Source organism: Telopea speciosissima, chromosome 6, assembly GCF_018873765.1.
Source record: "Telopea speciosissima isolate NSW1024214 ecotype Mountain lineage chromosome 6, Tspe_v1, whole genome shotgun sequence".
In the NCBI taxonomy this organism is placed as follows: domain Eukaryota; kingdom Viridiplantae; phylum Streptophyta; class Magnoliopsida; order Proteales; family Proteaceae; genus Telopea; species Telopea speciosissima.
Window position 1 is genome coordinate 60,270,217 of NC_057921.1, and position 27,833 is coordinate 60,298,049.

Genomic DNA, 27,833 nt, shown 5'->3' on the forward strand with positions numbered 1-27,833 from the left:
AGTTGCAGGTCGAACAGAGCTTCAAGGAGAAAAGTTATAGGTTGAATAGAGCTGGGAGGAGAGGAGTTGCAAATCTCAGTAGCAAGCTTTACCTTCCAAGTCGCTAGAAGCCATTGGTGGGTTGTTTGAGCTCAGTGGGAATAATGGTGGTCGCCTTTGAGGTTTAGGGTTTCTCATCGTTTTGTTCTACTCAACAATGGTTTGTTCTTGCTAAACAGACGAAGTAAAGGAATATCCCATCAGCAAGGGTAAATTGGTCAACATTTACTTAATTCTAACGTCTTTTTGTCTCAAGTTAACGACATGGGTGCATTTGACGTCTTTTTAAAAAAATAGGGGGCATGAGTAATTATCCAAAGCTGACTGGTGTTTTTTGTAATCACATGATGCCTTAGGGGAGGTACATGTAAATTTCCCATGTTATTATGTTTTTCCAACTGGCACCCCAAAGAAACTTATGATTATTGCTGATGTCTTCTTAATTATTATCCTAACAAAGTTTTTTAGGTCCTATTTTACATATATGCTTTCTTTGTTCCACAAAATAGTCTTGTTTGAGGCTTTTTATTTTTCCAAATGTTTTTTTTTTTAATGGAAAAAGAAAAGTATATAATTAAGAACTGGAAGTTTGTACAAAAGATGAAGTATCACTCCTGTCTCTAATGGCTTGGAGAGCCATTCCTTTTTTCACCCAACAAAAAAAATTTGTAAGATTTTTCAATTATTGTCTGCTATTTATTTTATACGGATATATTTTTTAAATAATTATATAAAATACCTTTATAATCAAAGTTTCAAATATATAACTTCTATCATACGGTTGTGAGAACTATGGATGGACTACATGGAATCTACAATTATATTATATCTGTTGCGTCAAGTACTAGGAGGGAACGTGCCGTTCCTGTAAAGAAGAAGACAACAATAGAGGATCGGGCCGAGCCGATTTGGTCGCTTCGATGCCTAAGTCAGAACTCTCTAGCAACAGATGATAGTAATTGAAATAAGAAGATCATAGAAGGAGGTTATCAAGTTATTTATAGGTGATTGAGAGAGTCCTGCAGGCGGTGACGTGACTTAATAGGAAAGAGAATCGTCCCAGTGTGAGTTTAGGCGATTAGGAGCCTTTTTAGGGCTAGGGAAGCTTTCCAACCCACAGGCTAGAGTGGCGCGTTGATTTAGGGCCGTTAGGGCCATTCTGCGCTATTTTCGGGGCATGATTCCACCTCCTTATCCAGATTTGGCGTCAGGGCGAGGTCGGCCTCTCTTAAGATCGGGTCACTATTTACTCCAGGTTGGTTCTTTCTCGCCTCGTCCTCAGTGGTCAGCCCCCTCTCAGGATTGGGTCACTATCTACTCCAGGTCGGTTCTTCCTTGTCTTGTCCTCGGTGGGACGACCTGATCGCGGGCATGCACCGTCCTCACCCACATGGGGGGGGGGGGGGTTACATGTGTCAGAACCCTATTGGGTGCTGATTTTTATGATGTATCAATACCATGTATGATCTATCCATGGCAACAAATGATGCCCCAAAAATATTCAAAATTTTGTTAAAAAAAAAAAACTAAAAATTTTCAAAGGTAAGATTTTATGCTAAAAGAAATTTGTCAAAACAAAATCCGAAAAATGTGTGATCCCCTCATAAAAATATGGGAAAAAATTGCTACGCTGCTTCCCTTTATGTATTTATTTATACCTTTCTCACATAAAAAAATAGTGGGACCCACACTGACAGCCTTTCTTCTATTTTGATCATGTGAATCCCTGATAAATGATACCAGTTTCTAAATCGTTATTCGTGTAGTGTGCAGATCCGTTCTTACTATGACCTTATAGGATACGCTTACCCTAAAAATATTTACAAATATAGAAACAAACAATATTGCCTAAATTTTTACGAGCATTTGGAAACTTTTATCTTGGAACAATTTCCTAGATATACTCATATACTAGATTAAAACAATAATTACAAATCAACTAGATTTAAAAAATAAAAGAGTAAAACAAAATGAACCCTATATGTTTTGTAATTTATTTTGATCTAAAATTTTGTTTTTTTGGGAGGTGTGGGGGACCTTGGACTTTGGAGGACCCGTTTTTGGGCTGGGCCACCCGCCACCGTACCCACTTCTCATCAGAATAGCGCGTTCGAGAAAAACCAAATTCAAGCAGACCCTGGAAATAGCCTTCGGGTAGCGACTTCTGCATTAGGTCGTGTTCGACGTAGCTCTAAGCGCCAAATCTACATTCATTCTCTATTTCAGCGGTGGTAGGGTCAGTTACTGGAAAAATCGAGCTGCCAAGGTCCTTGAGGGCTTGCGGGTGGGTTTCTTCTTGTCTTCTCAGCAACAGCGACGATGTCTACCCTCGAAATCGAAGCTCGAGAGTACGCTTTCTGCTTAAACCCTGTACCCTATACCCTAGAGTCGTTTCCCATTTTACTTAATTTTTTCATACATAATGTTTATTGCCTTGGAACGTTTATACTAACGAGCCAAATCAATTTTATTTGGTATCATCAAATCGATTGGGAAATACTTTTTTCTCCCCCGTTTAATGAGATATCAGTTACACCCGTGGCTAATGCGTTGGGAAGTTGTTCAGAATTGCATTAAGTTACAGAGCTTTTGCTTGTTATACTAGCGTACTATATTGCAATTGGTTTAATTTCTGCTTGAAGTGAATTGGATTTTGCCAAGTTGCAATAATTGAATCATGGCTATCGTGAATGACATGGATTCAATTCTAAAGAAAACAGAATGAGGAAGAAAAATGCTCTCTTACGCTACCTGTGTTGGTTATATTGTTAGGATTACGATGAATTACATGTTTAGGCTAACATCAAGTTTAAACTCAAAGTGCATATATACACCAAGTTGAAAGTAATGGTGAAACAAAACAGATGTGGGGTGGAGATGTGGTGTCCAGCGGGTCATATCCCCAGCTTTGGTTAACAAGTACTTTCAAGTTACCGGAGAGGATCCATGGCCCGCTAAATCTTCAGTAAGCATATGGTATTGGATGTTTTCTGGTGACATTGAGGTATTATGCATGAAACCAATATTTCTGCGGATAAAAAAAATTCAAAGAAGAAAAGAGAGGTTCTTAAATATTTAAAGAGGCTTGGTTCATTCAGCTGTTGTTGGTTATGCTTCATTGTTTACTATTTCTTTTTGTTTCTGAATTTGCTTATGTGTTCACACATTCAATGAATTCAACTACTCATTGAACCTCTATTTTCATTTCATTGCATCAGACCTTATAACATGGCTTTACAATTCCCCGTATCTAATAATGACTCTGATTATAAATGGTAGTTCTAAGTACTTAGTCATAAACACGCTTTTAGTGTAAGATAATATTTTTACTCTTCTAATGATTGGTTGAGCCCATAGTTGGTTAAAACACAGATAAAACGGTCGTGACGTATTTTTTTTTTCTTTCTCATTTTAAATGTGAAACTCCTGAACTCTTGCCAAACGAATGCTAAAAATTGGGGTTCGACATGGCTTAACGTATAAAACACAAATATGCTTTTTGAGGGAAAAAAGGCCATCTAAATTATGAGATGCAGAGAGCTTCGAGTTTTTCGTTCTCTCGCTGTCGCTCCTTCCCTTCTGAAGTCCGACCTCTTGCTGAAGGCTTGCAACACAGGTGCTTCATCTTCCATTTCTAGCTTGGTTCACTGCTCTATATTTATGGTCTCTATCTTATCAAGTTTCAACCCCTGACAACCTGCAATCAGTTTCCTATAAGAATCAGAAATGAGGAAGTCCCCTTCAATCCCTTTTGATAGTTCCTCATCACATTTGAAGATACAACTACACTGCAGTGACTCTAGGAAGTTTTTGATGGGATAAAAAGCAGAAGCGATCCCCATGGAGAATTGAAGCTCCTCGCTGCTCTGAACGACCTCGGCGGTGTTGACCTAAAAGAGGAGCATTTAACACTGACCAGAGATATATAAGAGTATAAGTGTTTTTCCCCCTTTTTTGGGTCCCATATTTGAAAAATCTAAACTTTTAAAGCGCATACTGTCTGTTTTTGGAATGTTTCACCGTATTTTGGACTGTCCCATTTAATTTCTAAGCCGTTTTTAATGTGCCGTCCTGAACAAAGTTTTTTTTGCCAGTTCCAATTTTAACTAACTATGGTTGAGCTTGGAGCAACAGCAACAACAACATAGCCTTATCCCAACTAATGAGATCTGCTACATGGATCCTTGCTTTCCAATCAGCTCTATTTGAAGTCATACACGATATGATGCCTAAGCTGTGCATGTTTTTCCACACCACTTCTCCTAGGGTTATTTTAGGCCTGCCCTTGGTTCTTTTGGTGCCTTCCATCTGTATCAAATCACTCCTCCGTACTATAGCATCCCAAGATCTCCGTTGAACATGGCCATGCCACCTCAAACGACTTTCCCGAAGCTTATCATGTATCGGAGCTACTCCCAACTCAACTCTAATATGGTCATTCCTCACTTTATCCCTCCTACTTTTGCCACACATCCATCTCAACATCCTCATCTCCGCTACGCTTAGTTTATATATGTGACGTTTCTTAACTGCCCAACATTTCACACCATATATCATAGCCGGTCAAGAATGACAGTCCTATAAAATTTTCCTTTATGCTGTAACGGGATACGCCAATCACATAGTACTCCGAAGGCACCTCTCGACTTCATCCATCCTATTTTAATTTTCTAAGCAACATCATCGTCTATATCACCTTCATTATTTATGATTGAGCCTAGATACCTAAAATAATCGCTTTATGGGATATCCCTCTTATCGATATTCACATCATTAACCATCCTAGTGTAACTAAAGTTACACACCATATACTCTGTCTTTGATTCGCTTATCTTAAAACCTTTTGATTTCAAAGTTGATCTCCATAACTCCAACTTGGCGTTAATCCATGCTTTTGTTTCATCCACCAAGACAATATCATCAGCAAAAAGCATACACCAAAGAACGTCATCTTGTATGTCTCTTGTTATATCATCCATGATAAGCACAAAATAAGGGCTTAAGGCTGATCTTTGTTGTAACCCAATTGTAATTGGGAATTCACTACCTTAATCCCCCACAGTTCTTGCGCTTGTCACCGCACCAACATACATATCTTTAATTATGTCCACTTATTTACTTGAAACCCTTCTCTTCTCTAGTATATGTCAGATTAACTCTCTAGAGACTCCGTCGTAGGCTTTTTCTAGGTCAATAAAGACCATATGGAGATCCTTCTTGTCCTCTCTTTATCTTTCCATGAGCCACCTAAGTAAGAAAATAGCTTCCATCGTGGATCTTGCTGGCATAAAACCAATTTGGTTCTCTGAAATAGTAGTTTCCATTCTCAGGTGGGTTTCAATAACCTTCTCCCAACTCCCATAACTTCATCGTATGACTTATTAAAGTTGAGCCCGTAGCCCATTTTAAAAATTTACATGCTCGTTTAGTTATGAATCATGACTAGGAGCATATACAAGCCTTGATGTTATTAGAGTGATGATAGACATACATTCACTGCCAAGTGGTAAGACATACTTTTTGACTAACCTTGCTCTTATGTTTTCGTGTAGTTGGTCATACACTGCTCGTATATTTTCTTTATAGTAATGTGCCTCCCACTTGCTTTTTAAAAGAAACAGAAATGACAAAGGGTGGTCAATTTTTTGACATCATTGAGTTGGCTTCGTTTATGAATTCTTGTGGGTGGGCGCTGATAGATTTGATGTCCTACCACATATTCTTTATTTATACTGCTGCTAAAATTTAGATGTCTAGATTCACTATGAACTGTATTGATATAGCCATCTGGGAGAAAAAAAAGGTGTCACTTCGAGCGAAATGCTGTTATGAAGAAGCTTATTGTTACTCAATTCGTTTCATCTGCGGATCATCTAGCTGATATATTTACCAAGTCTCTCTTTGGTCTTGCTGTTCGGAAATGTTGGTTCAAGCTAGGCACGGGAGACTTATATGCTCTAGCTTGAGGGAGTGTTGAGATGTGGTCTATAGGGTGTCGTGTGCACTGTGCACCTCTATTGGACCTGATGCTAGCGTTAGTATGGGGCTATCATGTAATCACGATAGGAGTTACCGTGAGGGTGTTTGGATTGCTTTGTGAGTCTCTTAGAAAGGTAGTTTCCTTGTTTGATTGTACTTCTAACATAGGTAGTTCTTAGTTCTATAGGTAAAGTATCTAGGACAAGCAATAGATGACTCCCAAGTCTATCACTGGCTTAGTTCTTCTCTCTCTCTCAGTTGTTCTTCAACCTCTTGGTTGCTGATTATTCTGTTCTCTGAAGTTTCAAAAAGTATCCCCCCCCCCCAACACACACAGAGAGAAAGAGAGAGATTTTTCCCAGTTGCTTTTCTCTTCACTTGAAAACTTTGGAATGATTTATTTACTTCGCTCCAGTGGCACTGATTTCCATAGATTCAACATTCAGCTGGTCATGCATGTAGGAGTTCCTAATTTTCTCTTTATTTTGGGTTGGGGGGGGGGGGGGAAGGGGGGAGGGTTGACCGCTGACAAAATAATTGTAGAGAGTCTTGCTAATCATCATTACGAAGTCAGTTTATTAGCAGTTGATTAACACATGACTATTGATTGTGACCTCATTACGAATACGAACTTCAATAATGGTCGTGAGATTTGTTTTTTCCTTCTCTATACAGTTGACTGTGTTTTACTTCATTCACTTCTGTGGTGTGATTATCTTGTCGATTTGTATCTAAGTTCAACACTGTTGAGATGGCAAAAACATCTTGTCTGATCCATAATATTTTGTTGCAGTGTGATTAAGATTGTGCTTCAGTTTTGCAAAGAAAACTCTCTACACCAAACTTTTCAGACATTACAGAATGAATGCCAGGTTTCTTTGAATACAGTTGACAGCCTAGAAACATTTGTTGCTGACATCAATAGTGGAAGATGGGATGCAATATTGCCTCAAGTGGCACAGCTTAAGCTTCCTAGGAAGAAGCTTGAGGACTTGTATGAGCAGGTACTAACTTTATTGCTCATCAAAATAAAGTAAAATGTTTTGCTGCCATTGAGCGGTTGTTACTTAATCGTTAATGTCCTAATCAGTGTGTCTAGCAGGCAGTATTTTTAATTGCCCAACACATAAATTTGTTGAAAGTAGAAGTATTCGACAGGATATGGCACCATTTTGGAGTTCCCAAATATTGAATTGTTCAAGTCTTTAATTTTTATGATATAGTCTAATTTCTGCAAAGGATTTCGTTGGGATCAATAATTCCATAACTTATATTCCTCTTATTGATTGAACCCCCTTTTTTTTTGGCTTGTTTTGGGCATGTGTACAAATCACATGATTAGAGTAGCAGGAGAGGTGCTTACCCTATCCATGCTTTGGTTGATTTGGACCAAGCATGCAACCATATTTGAATGGTAGCTCGTTTTCATTGTTCTTCATATCTGTTTGTGTGACTGTGTCTATGTGGTGGCTTTGGTACTGTTCATTTCCATGCCTAGAAAAATTAATGGAATCTAAAGTATTTGCAGTCCATAAAACATTATTTTGATAAAATAGACATGATCACCATTTGTGATTTTTGGTCTAAAATTATGCTGCTTCAATCTGTAGAAACTGTTTTGCTTTTGTCCATATATTTGCCTTGATTGGTTCAAAACTTGAGATTCATTTCCACCTTCCTCCATACTTGTATTATATGAATTTTGGTACACTAAAACTCTGAGCTCATTAACCTATCCTGCATAACAATTTTATTTTTTTCCTTGAAGAATTCTGATTGACTACTCAAATAAGAGAAATCTAATTGACTGTAACAAAAACTGAGCAGCTTCGGTCATGTCAAGTTTTAATATTTCAAGCCTTTTTAATTGATCTAGATAATTATAAGTGGTTTACATTGTTCTCATTTCTTAATTATATTTTAAGGATCTTATTAAGTATTTGTAACTCTCCTAACTATCATGGTTAGTTTGGGACCATGTTGATGTTTAGATTGAACACAATTTGAATTCTGACAAAGTTAATTGGGTGCTTGAAAAGCTTGTTGAGTTATGTAATAGATTTTATGCTTTCATATTGGTGGATTTTGAATGATTTATGCTTAAATTTAGAAATTAGTATTACAGAAAATGCCTCTTTGTTCACAAAATGAATTAAATTCCACCCATCCAAAATTTATTATTTTTATTACTTTATAAGTTTTAGAGAAATTATTTGTAGGAATAGGGACATGCATCCTGAATTGATTTTAATGGCTTGTCAGCCTTAAGAATTTCCGGCAAAGGATTATTCTTTTATGTGTGAATCTATATGCCTTCGATTTTCTCCCTTTCTCTTTCCAAGTTCTGTTATTTGGAAAATGAAAAAAGAAAAAAGAAAAGTATAAAAACAAGAAAGTTTTATGGATAGAGTTTTATTTCCTGTGATATTTATCTGGGACGGTCTTTATTTCAACCCTTCTGTTCTGCAGATTGTTTTGGAAATGATTGAGCTTCGGGAGTTGGATACTGCTCGTGCAATATTGAGACAAACTCAGGCAATGGGTGTAATGAAACAGGAGCAGCCTGAAAGATATTTGAGACTTGAGCATCTCTTAGCTCGTACATATTTTGATCCACATGAGGTTGGCGAGCTTATTTCAATTATAAACTGTTTGTATAGTCCATTATTTTAATATATGTTCTTTTTCTTATGAATAACAAAATACTTTTGCTAAAAAAGAAACATTTATGCACGATCCTATGTTTGCAAGTGGGGCACTCACAACTGTGTCTGAAAACAAAAAGAAATACAATGAAGAGAAATAAAAACTAGACTATTGGCAGTCTACAAGGGCATGGAAGTCCCATAATATATTCTCTGTCAAACTGTCATTTTCTATTGAGATTGTTGGCCAACTACTAACTGACCAAGCCATCGAATAACATATTCAAGTTAGAACCCATGGTTGTAATATCCTGTTGAGATATGAGAATTTTCAAGGTTCATTGACCTACCTTTTGATTTATCCAAATACACGGGATGCCTCCCTGTCAACCATTGACCTGATCAAAGCCTCTAGTGGGATTGGGTATCCCACTTGATGATGATAAAAGCTTGGCTCTAGTAGAATCCTCTTTCCTTCTATGCATGAGTGTGCATTCTAATACTTATCCATTTAATTCTCTGTGTCTGTGACTCTGTGCTGCTTGTCTCCAATGACCCTGGGTTACTCAATGAGCATCCATCAAATTGTAACCGTATAAACTAAGGGCCATCTCTTGTGGCAATAGTAAAAACTTGGGCTGTCAACATGAAAATACAGGTTTTGAGTCTGTGGGCAGTCACTTTGTGTACAAAATGTTGAAAAGATTATGAGTGACTCCGGTCCAACCCTCCTGAGTCTGGGAAACTGGGACTTTTACTGGGTTGCAGCCCATCAAGTGGGGGTGGACATAAAATCTTCTGAGCTGTAGGTCATGAGAGACTGGTGCTGGCACTGTGAGTCTTGGATATTTCTTTTGCCATAGTTTTATTAAGGTAAAAACAAAGCATAGCAGAATGCATATTGTGCCAGGCTTAGCGCAATGTGCCTCTTTTTTTTGCCATGTCAAGGGGTCATGTGGCTGATTTGAACAGTTGGTTAGATGAGGCACAACCCCATTTGGTGGTGCTATTCGACCATATGAGCCAATTACTTTTAATTCACCCTTTAGAATTGCATCTAGGGTTAAGGAGTATGTGCTTCCTATTGAAACATATACATTTTGTGACAGGCTTATCAAGATTCAAACAAGGAGAAGCGCCGTGCACAAATTGCTCAAGGTATTCTTACCAGGTCTCTCTGTCGCATTTGCCATTTTCTTTGTCCATGATTGTTGTTTGATGATATGAAATTGTGATAGATTTATTATATTCATAAGGACATGTTTTTGACTGTTGGAATCCGCCACGACTTGCCACATCAGCAAATACTAGTGAGTCCATGTGATAGAGGAACCCATACCCCTCTCATCGGTCAAGTCCCTGCCCAAAACAGGTAGAGGGGCTACCTAAAATGGCAGTTTTGTAATTTTACACTTTGAACTCACATATTAATTATTCCCAGCACCTGTGTTTGTTTCAGGATGAAATTTGACCAGTTAGATGGGTGTGAGCCTCATTTAAATGGACCCTCCCACGTGCATCCAAGTCTGTCACTTGGCAATAAATCATAATCTCGTGACAAAATCAAATGTCACTGATAGGTTTACATTTATATTTAGCCGTTTCTTAAAGTATTAATTCCTAGCATAGATTCCCCCCTTGGAGTTCTAGGTTTAATAGTTAATTTATAATGAGAAGTGCATTTTCTATTCTTATTTTAAAGTTGCAACCAGGTTTTTCTCCCCTCCAGTGGCTCATCTTTACTTTACTTTGTTGAGAACTTTTCCAAACTTTTAGGGTTGTTGCCTATATATATTTTTTTGTTAGTGATAATACAGTGATGAAATTTGTTTTCTGTTCTCTTCTATTTGTTTCCCCTTCTCTCCCCCCCCCCGTTTCTAACTGCAAGATTTCTGTATTAGTTGACATCACTGTGTGTTCTTCACACTGTTGCAAATGCAATGTGGTTGGCCCAAAAGGTTCCACCACTAGATCCCTCATGCCAAATGTTGGCCTGCTTAGATGATGGTAACTGTCTGTTCTGTTGTATATTTTAATAGTCACAAAATGTTTGATAAATAGTAGAGAAAAATATATTTAATTGGATGATTGCAATGACCTCAACTGGTCTACTTATGGTCTGGTACCTGTATCGTGGGGAATCCTAATGATTCACAACACTATTGGACCATGTATTATGTTACTGGATTCAGGGGTCATTTAGGGGATGTGTCTCTCGTAATTTTAGAAATATTTGTCATTTTTTCTTGTACCACTAACCTTAGGGTTGGTGCATTGTTTCAGAGACTGTAAATAATTAAGCATTTAAGCTTAATGATTCTGTTGTATATTGATCATGTCTGATGTTTTTCTATTTATTTTTTTTGTAAATGAATTGTGCTCTTTTGCATTTTCCAGCTCTTGCAGCTGAAGTTACTGTTGTGCCACCTTCCCGATTAATGGCTCTAACCGGTCAGGCTCTCAAGTGGCAGCAGCACCAAGGTTACTGCTTTTTAAGTGGACAGAATATCTGTGGCTGATAGGTGGACAAACACTCTGACACATTTGCTTATATTGATGTATCTTATTATGGTTTTTTCAGGTCTGCTGCCCCCAGGAACGCAGTTTGATTTGTTTCGAGGAACAGCTGCAATGAAACAAGATGAGGATGATATGTACCCAACAACTCTTGGGCACACTATCAAGGCATGTTCTAGATATATCTTGCTTCGACATGAACTTTTATCCTTTTGCATTGCTTCAAAACCATTGCAACTGTCTACCTTGGCATACTAACCCATCAAATGGATGGACTATGTGATCCAAATGTGTTTTCCTATGAAATTTGTTTTTCATTGACCTGATTAGCCAATTTAGATGGTTCCATTCTGGTCCTTGTAATTATATCAGGTAATTTCTTTATTTCAGATTAAACTATTGGTTGGGTGTGTAAAAAAGGATTAAAGGACTGGCAGGAAAGGACAAATTCTTTGGCGCAGTTCCTCATATGAAAACGAAAAAAAAAAAATCAATTTGCATATCTGTCAACTGCAGCTTGCATAGAGTCTTAACATGCACGTTCTCTCTACTTTGTTCATGATATGTGAACCTTGATCTTATATATCTTTGCACTTTTGGATCATATATACTTGGTGATGCTGAGCTTTAATTATATTACATTTTTTTTAATATTTGTTTCCTTTGCAGTTTGGAAAGAAAAGTCATCCAGAATGTGCGCGTTTCTCTCCTGATGGGCAGTGTCTTGTTTCTTGCTCAGTTGATGGATTTATTGAGGTATTGTTGATGGAGCTTATACTCTCCTTTTCTTTGGTTTGGGGATTTGGATTTGGAATTGGGAATTAAAATTCAGAATCAGGTGTTGAAGTTGGAGTTGGAAATTGAAATAAGTGTTTTGAATGCTCCCTTCTTCAGCATGCTTGGAAAGTTTTTGTCTGTTCAGGGCTGATTTATTTGTTTAGACTGTTGGATTGATATGCGTAGGCGCCTTGACGCCTTGACTACTATGGTTACATGGACAATGTGTCCACAAATTTTGAATGCCAACCAAAATAAAGGCAGTTATTCCCACTTGACAAGAAAAAATTCTCAAGTAGTAGTAATAGTAAATAACAGTAATAATTATAATTCAGTTCAAGGTTCTAGAAGGATTCTAGAAGCAAAAACTACTAAGAGTCCAGGATCGATGTGGAATTGATAAGACACATTAGTTGGACGGAATAGAGTTATAATAAGCACTAGAGAAGAAACACAATGATGCATTAGTATCTTAATTCTGTAGTTTGTAATAGTAGTGGGGGCGCATTAGCTATTAGTTAGGAAGTTTTCTTGTTAAATAAAGTTTATCCTATTTGTGGTGCCCAGTTTGGTGGAAATGAGGTTAGTTTTGAGTTAGCTTAGGACTCTTTCCAAAGCATCTGTGTATGAAAGGGTTTCTTGTTCAGTTGGGTCTTTTATTTCTTATGTATAACCTTTAGAAATTCCTAACTAGATACACAAAAATACTCATAATCTCTTTCTTGTTTATGTTGTATTGGGCCTTCATTATAAGCCTATAAAGAGGGGTGAAGTCAGTTCACCCATCCATGGCCCAAAATAAAGTCTTCATTGGCCCAAGTGGGTAGTCTTGACTGCACCAAATAATTAATACTATTAATATAATAATAATAGTAACTTTTTATATGATATTATTATTATTATTATTTTCTTATTATGCTTTTACTAGTTTATAATGTTATTATTAGCTTATACATTTCATTATCGTTATTTGTATCGTTTGCATTTTCAAGCTAAGGAATTCTATAAATGCCTCCCTACATGTTTTTCCTTTTTTGTAATTCGTCATTTTTTTCTTACAATTCAATTCTTGGTATTCTGAAGGAAGTCCAAATCTATTCCATGAATGGCAAACAGAGGAATCTGGGACATGGAATTGCATCTCCCAATTCCATTCCGTAGTTTCACTGAAGCAATTACAGCTTCTTGTCAATTTATTGTTTATTGATTATTATCATTTTATGGCCATTGGTTTTTGTATACATTCCAGGTTTGGGACCCTATTAGTGGGAAGCTCAAGAAGGATCTTCAATACCAGGCTGATGTGAGTCTTCCTTTAAGCTTGCAGTATCCTAGATCAAGATCCCTCACAAGTTAACGTTCTAGAAATTCTCTTTATTGTCAAATTAATGATATCATCACTCATAGTTTTCCTATGCAAACAATTTTACCACTCTGGGCATGAACCCTTTGGATTTTTTGTTTGAAGATAAATTATTATGTAACATTGGAATGTTGCAAAATTGTATGCTTAGTGATGATTTGTTGCTTTATTCATCAGATTGGGAGGATGCTATAATTTCTTTGGGGTTGTGTGTTTTAAGCATTGTCATACCTCTTGGCCAAATTTGATTTGGTGTTCTAAAATCTCCTGTAGTTCTAGTGAAGGAACTTTCCAACCTCATAAACTTGCTAATAGATGTGTATTGTTCTATTTTTATTGAAGTCTACTTTCTCTGGTTTATCTGGTATTTCCCCCTTTTTCAGTTTAGCTAAAAGATTTTCTTCCATATTTGTAATGGTAACTAAGTGACCTAAGGCGTTGGAGGGGCGTCTAGGCAACAAGGCATGTACATATGCCCCTCCCCAGACCCTGCAGTAGGGGGATCCTCGTGCACTGGGTACACCTTTTTTCTATGCTTATCTGCAACATAGAAGCCATATTAATGCAATATTATATAATTTATGTTAGTAATGGCCAAATATGAGAAAACCAATATATAATAAATACACAAAGCATAGGATATAAAATAAGCGTATTCATAAAAAAATAAAGCAATAACATAACTCAATATAAGCTTGTGAAGTGTCAACACGGCGTGCTGTTGCCTTGGGCAGTTGGACCAAGAAAGAGCCTAGACGTCTAGGTGGCACCTAGGCGACGCCTAGACAACTCTTTTATTCTAACATGTATCTCTCATCCCTCTCAATCCAAATGCCTCAAGAGGCTGCCACGTGCATGAGATACAATAGTATCTGATTCCTGTTGAATTTGTGCTCTTTCCAATTCCATGATAACTGGTCACCTGAAGCAGGCATCACCAAATCCAACCCCCCACTAGCAAAAAACCTCAAACTTCGAATGGAAAAGGGCATTGAACCAATAAGTGTTGCCCTGGTTTTGCTACCCCTGATTATAACAGACATTGGAAAGACGCAACCAATTGATATCAAGTGACTTATAGCCAAAATGTTGCCCTTTCTATTGGCCAAGAAAAAGAGCTGATTTCTAATAGGAACTGCATATATATCCATATGCACTTTGAAGGGCAAGTCAGCACACCTGGGCTTTCTAACACCTCAATCATTGGTTTTACATAGAACTTGCCATTAGAAGACTGGTTTGAACCTATTTTCAACACTTTCTAATTTCATTCTCCCTCTCTCCTGCCCTATCCAGCCATCACTTTTCCTCCATCTTTTGAGCACCTTTCCCCTCATCCTAGAGCTCCACTCGATCCCTCTTTCAGCCCTTTCTGACCTATTGATTGGCCTTCACAAGAAACCTCCCCAAAACCCATTAAAGCCCTATTTCCTAGCCTGCTACTCAAATCGGCAGAGAGAAAAAAACCTGCTGCAGATTTGTTTGCTTAACCCCTTGGTTCCTACTGTCCCAGGCGTATCCCTCCAACCTAACCTCACCCTTGAACTGAACCCTACCCTATCAAACCATCCCAGCCTTAACCCATCGAAATTAACCAATCAAGCTGCACTTCCTATGCAACCCAAGGTTTTGCAGTCCTGGAATTGAGTTTGTTTCATACTCTCTTATCCCTGTTTAGAGTATGAATAGGAATATTTTCTGTTTTAACATCATATATGTAACCTCCATCGATGGGATGAGATAGGTTGAGATCGAATAGAAAATTAAGTTTATTTGAGAGTGCTGCTGCGTTTTGGTGCATCGTGTGGATTGGTGGCTGAACCACAATCTTCTTTTCTTCTCACGATGCTGCTCCTGATCCTTCATCTTCCCGGTATGTTCTCTTCCTTTTAATCTTCGTACAAACTACTCTATTCTTTTTCCTTCTTGTTTTTCTGCTATTATTTCCTATTTTCTGGGCTGTACTTGCCATAGTTTTCAGTATCTAGGCAACCCAAGGTGTTGGAGGGGGCCTGGATGCAAGGCGACACTGGCTAGGCAACCAAGGTGCCTGGATGTCTGGGCGACGCCTTGACAACTATGACTACTTGCAGCCCCTAGAGTTTGAGTTCGAGACTTCTCAGATCTAAACCTTTGGATTTGAAATTTTGTAGTTTGAATCACACCCAAGTGCTGAATGGTGCAGTAGGAGGAAATAGAATCAAACGCTTACAGCACCTTATTTCTTTCCCGTTGATTCCCTCCACCAATCAAGCTGCAGTTCCTATGCAACACAAAACCAATAAACTACTAATTAACTACTTCCAACCCTTAGTGGACCAAAAATCCGGGTTGGACCAGTTCTGTCTGGGTTTAGGTTTCCAAAGCCTGTCATGCTGGTCCAACCAGTCAAGTGCTACTGCATCACTAAACCTAACTGGTCAGTTTGGGATCAAACAAACCTCTCTGCTGCGAGATTCAAGTTGCTGAAATTACATCTGGTTCTTTCTTCCACCAGTATCAACATGCAGAGGTTTTTACTGTTTTAATCCTTGATATATGGGTCTGTTATTGGCTACTTCTAAGAGACCTGGGAGTGTAGAATCCAAGTTTGAAATCTCTGGTTGATCAGAGCTCATCTGAGTGAGTTCTCTCACCTGCGATATGGCTGGGTTTATGTTTGTCGTGGCTCGGTTCTGTTTCTAACTTAAGGTAGAAGAAGACCTCAATTTTCTTATTTGCACATCAAGACAAGTTTTCTGAAATTTATGAAAAGGACCTCCTTTCTAATTTCTATTTCAAATTTATTCCCATTCTTGTTTGAAATTCCTGAAAGCCCTTCGCTTCAAATTTTTTTCTTCATTAGCCCCTAAGTCTGGTTATCACCCACAAAGGGTGCTGAACTGTCCAGAATTTTATAAAATCTTCACTATTCCTTTGATTTGAGTTTTTTTTTAATCAGTTAGTGGACCCATAGTGACCTGAATCAGGGTTTGGTCACCCTAGATTGCATTAAGCCCCTCTTTCTCTTCTCCTCTATATAGCTGTCAATATCATCATCATCTTATTCCTTTAGCCAAATGCATCCTTGTATCTTTCCTATACTCGAAGCATTACCCCTATTTCTCATTATCAATATTTCTTGTTTGGAAACCCTCTTCTTTCTTATGATCTGTTATGCTACTGGGAAATCTATCTACTGGATATTCTTGGGTAATTCCTAGGTCGTCCTGCATTTGGTGGCTGAGTTGTGGTATGCTGGACCAAATCAGCTGGTCTATCTGGATCAGACGATCTGCTAGCCTTTTTGGTGGTTCATTATCCTGGTTTAGCTCACAATGGTGGAATACACCCTATTTTAACAGCTTCTACGGTCCACCAACTGTGCCTGTGGAAGAACGTGTTCAATTTCTAGTAGAACGTTTCTTTGGTGCCACAGAAATGCATCCTTGCAATGTTCTTTGCCAGGCACCATTAAATTGTATTCAAATGCTACTCCCCATCCATGGTACCAATGGAAAGGAAAACCAAAAATAAAAAGAAAGGAAACATATTACTGGCACATGACCAAACAGGCTATATGCTATTTATTATTGTAGACCTGGGGAATGAAATGCTTTAAGCCTTTAACTATTTCTTTTGTCAACAATATATAAGCACAAGAACAAGTGAACACCTACAAAAAAATGTCTCATAATTAAGTCCATTTTGTGAATTTTGCTGTCTTATTAGGATTGACTTCTTATGCATGTACTTACATACTACAAACTTATGCAGGATGCTTTTATGATGCATGATGAAGCTGTCCTTTGTGTTGACTTTAGTAGGGATTCGGAAATGCTTGCATCTGGATCACAAGATGGAAAGATAAAGGTAAGTTTTAATTACACAATCTTGATTGTAAAGTAGGTCTTTATCTGTATTTATGCATTAAACCATGATTTTTTTATTGTTGTTATAATACATCCACTTGCCGTTGTCAGAAGTAAATGGTGTGCTAAACTTTCGCATTCTCTCTGTATATCTATCTGAGTGTTTCATGGTGCTCTGTTATCTAATTGTTCACTTGCAGTTCCTATTTTTTAGTCAAATTATCTGATTGTGCGTGTTATGGCTTCCTCATGATGATAATTATCTAGAACAGTGTTGCCAAGTGCCTAGTGACTCTAGTTGATGGATGCTACTCGCTTAGGCTCCTTATTGATCACTGAATGGTCTGTTTATGCTAAAAATTTAAGCGCATAGACATTTTTGGTTCTTTTAAAAGTACTTCAAACTTCACAATTTGATGCTTCTTTCTGGCATAAGCCACAAGTTTGGTGCTTTGAATATTTGCAACATTATATTGGTAGTGATTTATAGAAGAACAAAGGAAAATAAGTAAAGACAATGATGACTATAACATTTTGATCTGGAATTTTTCGGGCCAGCAGAATCATGGACTGGGCTTTGTTAATGTGGTCGACCCCCTGACCAGTTGAAGAGTCAAACTGTGTATAAGTCAGCACGATATTTGAGCCACCTTTTTAGTTGAGGTTGAGAGAGTACATATGTCAACTTAAATAATCCTTATCCCTACCACTTAGGGTGTTTTTTTTTTGTTGAATGAGTCAACCACCTGGGGTATTACTATTATAATACCATAGTTGTCATGGCGTCGCCATGGCACTGCCATGGCATCCTGGCGCTGGAGGTCTGTGCATATCGACCTACGCCATGGCGTCCTGTCCCTCTTTCCCTCTTCGATTTCTTCTTCCTGCCTCTCTTTCCCTCTTCCATTTCTTCTTCTTTAATTTTTTGTTTCTTTCCCAACCTTAGACCCACTCCCTTCTTCCCAAAATCTCCTATTTTAGCCTTGGTTTGGTAACCTGTAACTAAGACATCCGCCAGATCTGATTTCAGATCTCACCATTCGGTTGCCAGTAGAATTTTGGGGCTATTTCTTGTTGGGATCGGCAGACCTTGGTGCTGCGATTTTGTTCCAGAAATTGCAGGGAGAATCATCTTCATAAGGAGTTTCCTCTGCTGGAACTACTCCAGTACACCGCCTCTCTGCCTCTCTTTCTATCGTGTTATTGCAAGGTTGAAGAAGACATAAAGTCTTTCAAATTGCAAGTAAGGACAACTTATATTATTTATATAAAACCCCTTATATTCTCTATTGCTATTCTGTTTAACCCATTCAGTTTTCTCTTTAACTCCATTAAATTACAGTTCTGCCACTCCTTTACAACTTCAGATGAATAACAATTCTGCCATTGCTCTTATCAATCTTGATTTATCTACTAGTTTGCCATTCAACTTTGCCATTCAGCTTTGGATTTAATTACAATTCTGCCATGGTCGACATGGACGTGTCGGTATATCGATTAGACACCCCTCCACCGACTTGGATCGCCACGACGCCGTGACAACTATGTATAATACATATCTTAACTCGTAAGTTCTTATCAATTAAAAGACATAGATCCTGATATTTTTATGTAAACATATTTCATGACTATTATTACAACTAGTGGTTTATAATCAACCAGAGATTCTAAGTCTATGTAAATGATTTTCTCCTCTTTGTATAATGGTATAATGCAAAATTTGGTGCTGTCTAGTTGCTTAGGTATTGTCCTGAAACTCATGCAGATGCCGTAGTTTAATATCACTTGGAATTTGCCTGGTTTGATGCTATACATGTGCAGATCGTAAACAACAACAACAGCAACAAAAAACACAGCCTTATCCCAACTTAATGGGGTCGGCTACGTGGATCCAAATAAAACAAAGAAGGGAAAAGTGAGGTCTAAACAAAGAAGGGGGATGAACAGATGGGGGATGAGATGAGAAATGCAAAAATGGAAAATGACAAATGAAAGATGAAAAATAAAAAGAAATATAAAGAAAAATGGAAGATGTAATCATGTAAGTAAGAGGAATGAGTCATAGCCCAGTACGTCAGGAGAATTTCAACTAAATGGGGTCTGCTACATAGATCGTAAATAAAGGAAATTTGTGTTGTTTTAGTAATTATAAAAAAATTGGAAATTTATGTTGTTCGTGATGCCTAACTTTAATTAAGATTGAAATTTCATGTGTCTAAGCTTTTAATAACTCCAGAGTTGGCTAACTGGAGGATTGTTTATACATATACTAATCTGTGAACATGGCTTGCTGTTAAAACAATGCTAAGATCTTGTCCCTTTTTCTGTTGTACGGCATACCTACTGACCTTCCTTCCCCTCGGGTTTCCTGATAAAATTCCTAAAAGTTCCATTTTGTTTCCGGGTAAAACCCAGTAGAAGGGTAGTTTTTGGGTAAAATCTTAGTTTCTTTATGTGAATTTCACCCCAAAATTTTCCTTTTACATAATTTTTACCTCAAAACAAATGGAGCCTAGTGAAAAAATAAAAAGAAATTATACATGGAATTCAAAACATTTAATTCCTCCTGATCCAAAACTTGTTATTATCCAGGAATAACTAGGTCACTCTGTTACATTCATGCAACTCTGGTCCAACAGACTGCAACTTTCATGGGATAACTGGGTGGCTTTTGTTTTTGCATTCTATTGTGAGCTTAAAATTTTCAGTTTTATTTGAAGGTGCTCTGGCGGTCTGGCCTCTTAAAAAAACCAGTTTCGTTTTGACCAATTCTGAGTTAGTAAGTTTAATGTAATTGGACATTTTGACTGTAACAGGTAGATGTTTTGTAAATCGTGTATGTTGTGTACTCATCTTATAGTAAATAACTAAATATATGTTTGATGTTTCAGGTTTGGCGTTTAAGGACTGGGCAATGCTTGCGCCGCCTAGAACGAGCACATTCTCAGGGTGTAACAAGTCTTGTCTTTTCTCGAGATGGAAGCCAGCTATTAAGTACTTCCTTTGATAGTACTGCAAGGTTTTCGTTGAATCCTTGGGCAATTCTCATCCCACAAATTTTTATTCTTGAAACATAGGCTATAGCGTTCCAAATTGTGGGATACACAATGAGACATTATTTGGTTATTAACTGCTTTCCCTTTCCTGCCTTTTCATCCATTGAACATGATAATCTTATTTGCAGCACATAATTTATGTTGTCTTGATTGCAACAATTTCCACTTAATGTTAATGCTATTGGTAACTGGAAAAACATATACTTCTTATCGAGTGCTAAAATTGAACATAATTATTTGCTGTATTTGATGCAGAATTCATGGCCTCAAGTCTGGGAAGTTGTTGAAAGAATTTCGTGGCCACACGTCTTACGTGAATGATGCGATTTTTACGAGTGATGGAAGCCGTGTTATTACTGCCTCTAGTGATTGCACAGTCAAGGTAACTAGTGCTTCCATTATAAGTTGGGTTATTATATGAGCAGTCGCTTTTTTTTTTTAAAAACAAAAATGAGCTGCCATTTTGTTACTGACTCATTGTCATGAGGTCATGTTTTCTTGTTGTGGTAGACCCAAATGGGCATGGGGGGGGTGTTGTCCATGTGATAGAGGACCCTATGCCCATGTCAGAGGTCAAATTCCAGCCTAAAATGAGCATGGTAAGTGGTTCAAAATTTGGGTGCATGTTTGGCCCAGCAAGCCTGAGTCCGACAGGGCTTGGGCTGGGCTGAAATTTCAGGCACAGTGCCGGGCAGGGGACTGGGCCTGAACCTGAGCTGAGTCCTCGGTCTCCCGGCCCTGTATATATAAATATAAATATAATATATATATAATTATACATAATTACATCATATATGGGGGCTGCCGGGGTCAATTAGGGTCAACCTGGCCCAGTTTGGCCAACCATGATCATTTTTGAATAAGGGGTGAAACTGGGCTTGAGCTGAGTTAAGGGGACCTAGGGTTGGTCTGGGTTTTTAAAAAACTAGACCCAGCCTGGCCCAGTTACACTCCTATTCAAAATTCAGTTTAAAGTTTAGATTACGGAAAAGCCATTTTTTGTAGTGGAATGGACTGGCATTTATGTAATTTTTTTCCACTTTGAACTATCACTTCAAGGTTCTTTCGTACTTGTTTTGGGGTGGGACTTGACCGTTGAGATGGGTGTGTGGTGCTCTATCACATGGATACATCCACGGTTCTGATGGATACAAAATGTCACGAATAATCTTCTCTCATAGAACGACCCTTGTAAACTGCTTGTCCTCTTACTTTGAATGTTTCCAAGGTTTTTTCCTTTCTATGTGTACAATAAATAATCACATTGTGCTTGTTGCAGGTCTGGGACGTGAAGACCTCAGACTGTTTACAGACGTTCAAACCACCACCTCCTTTACGGGTATTTTTCATTTTCTCCATCTGTTCCTTAAAAACTATCCACTTTGGGCTTTCTAACTGTTCCAAAATAATAGTCCACTTCAGGCATTTATTGTATTAATTTGATTGCTTTTCCATTTTCCCCTTTGGCACACTACTCCAAGTAGTTTTACTTCCCACGTAAATGAAGGTCAGCTAGGAAAATAAATTAAGAAAAGTTGGAAGTTAGAGTATCAATTACTATCCCTTCAAATGTGTAATTTTCTGAAATTGAACTAATTTTTTTAGGAATAGGAGTGTAAAGTATGCATTTCCTTGAATTGCTTTTCCTGCCAGATTGCTTGTATTCAATTCTGTCTTGATTGGTTTCTTGCAGCTAACTGTCGTACTTTTTTTTTGATTGTTAGGGAGGTGACGCATCCGTGAATTCTATCCATCTTTTCCCAAAAAATACAGATCACATTATAGTCTGTAACAAGACATCATCAATATACCTCATGACACTACAGGGGCAGGTACCTACTCTCTATTGATAGAATTTAAGGCACTTTGGGCTTCTTCTTCTCTCTCTGTTTTTTTTTCATAAATGTGTTATATTTTACACGGCTTATGTTGCTATGTGCAACATGTGCATGTACACTCCAGATTGTTTAAAGGCCCTTAGTTACATTATCACAATAACTTGCACTTCTAAGGTCCTCATGTTTCTTAAACACATACAATGACAAATAGTATTCTTGCCAGTTGGCGCATAAATTCTGATCTTACATTTATAATAGTTTTCATCTGCATCCTACAGAAGCTGCAGAGGATTTTGTACAATTAACTGATGTCTATGTTTTATGGGTTTTAAATTAATAAATTAATCTATGTACCAAGGATCCGTCGTAAAATTTGTATTTAACTGTTTGGAATTTGATGTAGAGGACCATTTTGTCGACAATACGCCCTTTTTATTGTTAATAGAATTGGGAATGAGTTATCATAGCTTTTGACTAGGAGCAAAATCGAGTTAGGAATTTGATGGAGAGGACCATTTTATTGACAATACACCCTTTTTATTGTTGGTAGAATTGGGAGTTATCTTAGCTTTTGACTAGGAGCAAAATCGAGTTAGCATGACTCTTGGGAGGAGGAAAATTTTATCCTTATGCCTAAACGCAGCATGTTGCTGACAAGATACAGAAAAGATTACTATCATACAGCTTTTGGAAACTTGTGGTACACTGTTTGTTAAGTAGAGTTGTCATCAATTTATACATGGAAGGATGGAAACTTTCATCCTCCCATCCTAGCATATTTTGCATTGGTAATTATTTTGGTTGTGTTATGTTTCACTAGTTAACACTCAACGGTATAATTTTCCTTTTCATCAACCTTTTTATTTCTGTTTTTGGCATGTCCAATCCTCATGATGGTTTTGTGGATGCTTTGGTGCAGGTTGTGAAGAGCTTCTCATCTGGTAAGAGAGAAGGTGGAGATTTTGTTGCAGCCTGTGTTTCACCAAAAGCGGAATGGATTTACTGTGTCGGTGAAGACAGGTATTAACTAGGAAATGCAACTTTTAGACTTTTGTATTACATTTTGTATTTCCTATTTTGTTCAAGGCTTGTGGCAAAATGTCATTGTTACCTTGAGATTGTCAAGATTTGTGCTATACTTGAGGAAATATTTGCAGTGTGGATGCATCACCTTGGATGGTCTAATCCGTCATTGAAGTGGAGCAATATCTGCCACATGCTAGGTCAATTGGGGCTTAAATTTCATTCAGAGTAGGCCGCAGCCTCCCTTGTTCATGTGTAAAATTTGGGACCAGACAGACTTTGTGACATGCTAATGCAGGCCCAATCCAAAAATTGGTCCTATTTTAATATCTATGGGGTATGGGATTTTAATTCTTTGGGAATTATTTGTAATGGGCTGAATTAGAAGGCCCAAAAATAAGAGTTTAAGGGGGTGTACGAAAATAAATATTTAATTAGTAGTTGGTGCATTAGGTAATATATTGGGCTTTACTTTAGTCATTCAAGAGTCCTATTTTGTTTAGTTGTGTGGGGTGCAAGTTATCTAGAAGATTTAGGCTTCATCAGTTTTAATTAGTTAAACATTTTATAGTACTTGTTAGTTAAGTTAGCCTAGTTTCCCAAGAGTTTTAGATTTATGAGTCTTTTTTTTTACCCATAAATGTGTAATTGTCCCCCATTATGATTTTTTAATGTAATAGAATACAGAATTTGGATTTGAACAACCTCCTATTGATGTAGATCCAAGCCTCCATGAGCTGAAGAAGCCCCCCTGATCATAGGGTTTTAGTAGCAGCCTTAGACTAGTTTATACTTAGTTTATTTCAGTTCTATACTTAGTTTTATTTTTATGTCTTTAATTGAACTGGTTCAAATTGGTTGCATCCAATTGGTTCAATTTAAGTTGGTTCAGTTTAAGTGAAGAACTCCTATTGGCTAGTAAGATCTTATATCCTATTGGTTGATGAGGAATCTTCTTAATGTAAGTGTTTTAAAGTGTCTTTAAGTGTTAGGGTTAAATAGGTCTTTTCCCTTTAAGTTGTTTTAAGTTATTTTAAGTTAGTTATACCTTCCACAATTTAGGAAGGAGGAATTTAAATTGTAATAGGATTTTGGCTGGCCGCCCTTAGGCCTTTATTAATAGAAAATGTGGGAGGCTCCCCCACATAATTCAGAGTTTAAAAATTTCGTTTGTTGCTGCCTTTGCTGCTGCTGCCATGGCTCCCCTTGTGTGAGTGTTGCCTTATGGATCTCAAGGTGAAGGACTGGTGGACTCCGGTGACTCCTTGCATTTGTTTATGATAGGGAGGTTCTTCTTTTCTGCTATCAAGCTACATCAAGCTGCTGCTGCCTTTGAAGGAGATCAAACCAGTGAGTTATTTTTAATTCCCTGCAAGTTTCCTTCTTCTATCTCTGTGATCTCTGTGGTTTCTGGAAGGTTCTCTATAACCTTGGGATCTATCTCTGTGGTTTCTGTTTCTGCCCAAGGTTCCATGCACTTCAGATTGGACTTGATACCTTTCCTCTTCAAAGGGAATTTTGCTGTCCCTAAGAACAGTTTGCCTTTGTTCCATAGTCAGTAATCGACCACCAAGTGTCTTCTGATCTGCCAACAGCTTGTGGAGCATCTCCATGATTGCAGTTATAGGATCAGGTGGAGGTGGCAGATTTGTGTTCACCACTGGATTGCCATGTTCGTCCATGGCTTTGATACCACTTAATGTAGTTCTAGATAGGGTAAAGCCCTACTAGAAGCCAATTAAACCAGAACCAATAACAAGGAATTAAGGGGGCTGCTGGTTTAGCAGTAACAATAAGACAGAAGTGTAGTTTTAGGTCAAAATTCTAGGGTTAGGGTAAGGTAATGGAAATATAGTTTATAGGATTAAACTAGGCAGGTGATGTGTTGCATTGATTTTTGCTCTGTATACATCTACATTTTTATTTCCCTTCATAGAGTAGGAAAAATTTGCCATAATTTTCAATATCTGAGACACTAAGTTCGTGGAAAATTCGAGCACTTGCCAAATTATAGTGTGCTTATACTCACCCCTTGATTCGAGGTTATTGTTTTATTGTTTGATTGATAGTACATGATCTAAATGATGTCAAATAATCTTATACATGCTCCTTGTGGACTCATTTGTATATTATTTTGGAAATGTTTAAAACAATTTCGCCATTCTTTTCTGTCACACATGGCTATTGTTTCTTATATGCTGCAGCAGAATCACATATCCTTTCGTATATTACAGGAATATGTATTGCTTCAGCCATCAATCTGGTAAACTGGAGCATCTAATGAAGGTAAGCATCAATAATTAGAGGCAGTGTTATTTTCAAGAGAGAGAAAAATTTAATGAGGCAAGTAGAATGGGATTGATTTTACATCTGATCTTAGCATGATTATACTTGGTCACGAGTTTTCACCAACGAGATCACTATGATTTGATGTTTAAATAGAATATGCAGGGGATTTCCTTGACTGATATCGTTATCATTTCTCAATGAATAAGAGTTGTGTAATATACTTTCAATTTTCGTTATGGCTGTGACTGCCATTACCTTTTGAGTCTTATGATCAGCTTGAGTCATATCTGGTAGATATTAAGCTGTTGCAAAGCTTGTACTTTCTTTTGAGATAGTGTGTGTGGTGTTCTGAGCTGCTTCTCCTATGCCACACATAGAGATAATATTGAAGTAGTTTTGGTATTTAATTTTTTTCTCTCATATCTTGCTATATGTAAAATTTCTGTCACACTTGTCTACATGCTAATGTCACCGTCGATCCTTGTTAAGAACAAGTTATTGAGAAGAATCCTTCTCGTTGTTACAGTGGATGCTCCATTTATCTGCCCTTATGCATGTATACATGGATTTATGAACTTCCCTTTGTCACTAGCCAAGAGAAAGAAATCCCATTAGAAAGACCAAAACCATTTTTTCTTTTTGTTATTTTTTATTTATTTCTGCAGGAAAAAGAGGGGGGGGGGTCTATAAGCTAAAACCATGATCATCAAGCGCTACTTTGTGCACCACAATTGCATCAGCATGTGTGAGCGCATGCATATTGAATGCATGGATCATAACCACTTTGTGCATGACTGATTACATTTGATTCTATTGATTTTTGAGCACAAACCTATTGATTTCATTAAGTTATTGTCTGATTTATTAAAAGGTACACGAAAAGGATGTGATCGGCGTCTCTCACCATCCTCACCGCAATGCTGTTGTTACATACAGTGAAGACTGCTCCATGAAGATGTGGAAACCTTGAATCATTCTTTGCTCACCATTTATGTGTAATCAATCTGTAAAACAGATTCAGTTCTTTGTACTCTTGTCAATTATTAGTATTTAGCTTATCATTCCCGTCATGGATTGAGCTATTTGTTGGTCATCAGTACTGAGTGTGTATCATTGATTTACCCCAATGAGCAGACTGTATCCTTGCTTTTCAATATTCTAGGGAGGGAATTTCATTCCCCAAGTGCAAATATGTCATAACTCATAACAACTGTAACTGTTTTTTTGACCTTCTCTTAAAGAGAAGGATTTGGTCGTGACTCAATCATGACTACAACCAAGCAGAAGGGGGGGGTTGGGACTCGATTGATTCAAAATACCATGATTTGATTAGGTTGCACCAGACAAAGGTGTTATGCAATTTTTTAGGTGTAATGTAGAGTTATTCCGTATTCGTAGAAGGGCTCAACTATGTTTTTGTCCTTCGACGCCTTTTCGAGTCTTCGGATATGAATGCCCAAGAAATCCCTAAGATCTCTCTTTCTGATTTAATTTAAATCAGATGAGCTTGCTCAGGCATGCTATAAATTACGACCCACTGTAACGCTACGAGGCAAATATGTGACAATGACTAGTTCTCACTTCTAACTTCAGTTTGTTACTCATATGGTAGTAGTTGTAGGGCACCAGCTCTAGTGGATTTGGGGATTTCTCTTGTGACAATGTGTTGTGTCTAATGGGGCTCGATCTCTAATAAAAAAAAAATGGGACTTGATTTAGTGTATGTGTGTTACATTGGACCAGCCTAGTATAGAATAGGTCCAATGATTTGATGTAACACATTTCATCATCTTTAGAGCTTTTGGCACATTGATAAAGTACTTAACACAACTTCGGTTTTGAAAGGCTCTAGGTTGAATGATTCACCTGATACCATAAATAATCCACTTGAGTTGGGACTTGGGACACATAGTTATCCCTTATGTAATTTTACTTAATAAAAGCATAACTAATTATAAATATGGTGAAGGGTAAGATTTTTTGATTGGTCTACACTTGGAGATGTGAGGAGATCTATCTCAGGATATTTTTCTATGGTTCTTGAAAGAATATGAAGCAATTGAGACAATCTTCTACTATAGAAGCAGAAGTGGTTGCATACTACAAGTCTCTCTCGGGCATTTTGGTTAAGCTAGTTTGTCCTAGATCAATAACAAACCCCTTCCCTGGGTTTTGAATAACGATAGTGCCCTCTCCTACTTTTGAAATATTCTATCAATCGTATCTTAAGTGAGTAACGGTGTTAAAATAGCAATTCAAAAGACGATATTACCTTTTAATTGGAGTTGATCCCTTGCAATAGGGGAAAGAGAAGGCGGCGGAGAAAGAAAGGTGCCATTGATGACTTGCTAGCATCCTCCGCCATTGACGACCTGCAAGCATCCTCCGCGAATCAAAAGAATTAGTAACTGAGAAGAACATACTTACCTCCTATAGCCGGTGTAGCAGAAGTTGCA

The 27,833-nt window shown here is 37.7% G+C and overlaps 1 protein-coding gene across 3 annotated transcripts; it reads left to right on the forward strand.

Annotated features, from left to right (window-relative positions):
* The first annotated feature begins 2,213 nt into the window (after positions 1-2,213).
* LOC122665155 (suppressor of mec-8 and unc-52 protein homolog 1) lies at positions 2,214-26,453 on the forward strand. 3 transcript variants are annotated; one of them, XM_043861231.1, is made up of 17 exons: positions 2,215-2,387; positions 6,812-7,022; positions 8,488-8,640; positions 9,773-9,821; positions 11,061-11,144; positions 11,245-11,261; positions 11,340-11,348; positions 11,850-11,936; positions 13,207-13,260; positions 17,077-17,172; positions 20,063-20,190; positions 20,483-20,609; positions 21,507-21,566; positions 21,952-22,059; positions 22,985-23,085; positions 25,323-25,374; positions 26,249-26,453. In XM_043861231.1, the coding sequence occupies exons 1-17, from the start codon at positions 2,359-2,361 to the stop codon at positions 26,345-26,347; spliced, it is 1,464 nt and encodes a 487-aa protein (XP_043717166.1). In that variant the 5' UTR covers positions 2,215-2,358; the 3' UTR covers positions 26,348-26,453. The 3 variants fall into 3 exon arrangements, with proteins under 3 accessions (XP_043717164.1, XP_043717165.1, XP_043717166.1); XM_043861229.1 differs by having other exon boundaries at positions 2,214-2,387; positions 11,245-11,348; XM_043861230.1 differs by having other exon boundaries at positions 2,214-2,387; positions 11,245-11,348; positions 20,483-20,567.
* The last annotated feature ends 1,380 nt before the right edge of the window (positions 26,454-27,833 follow it).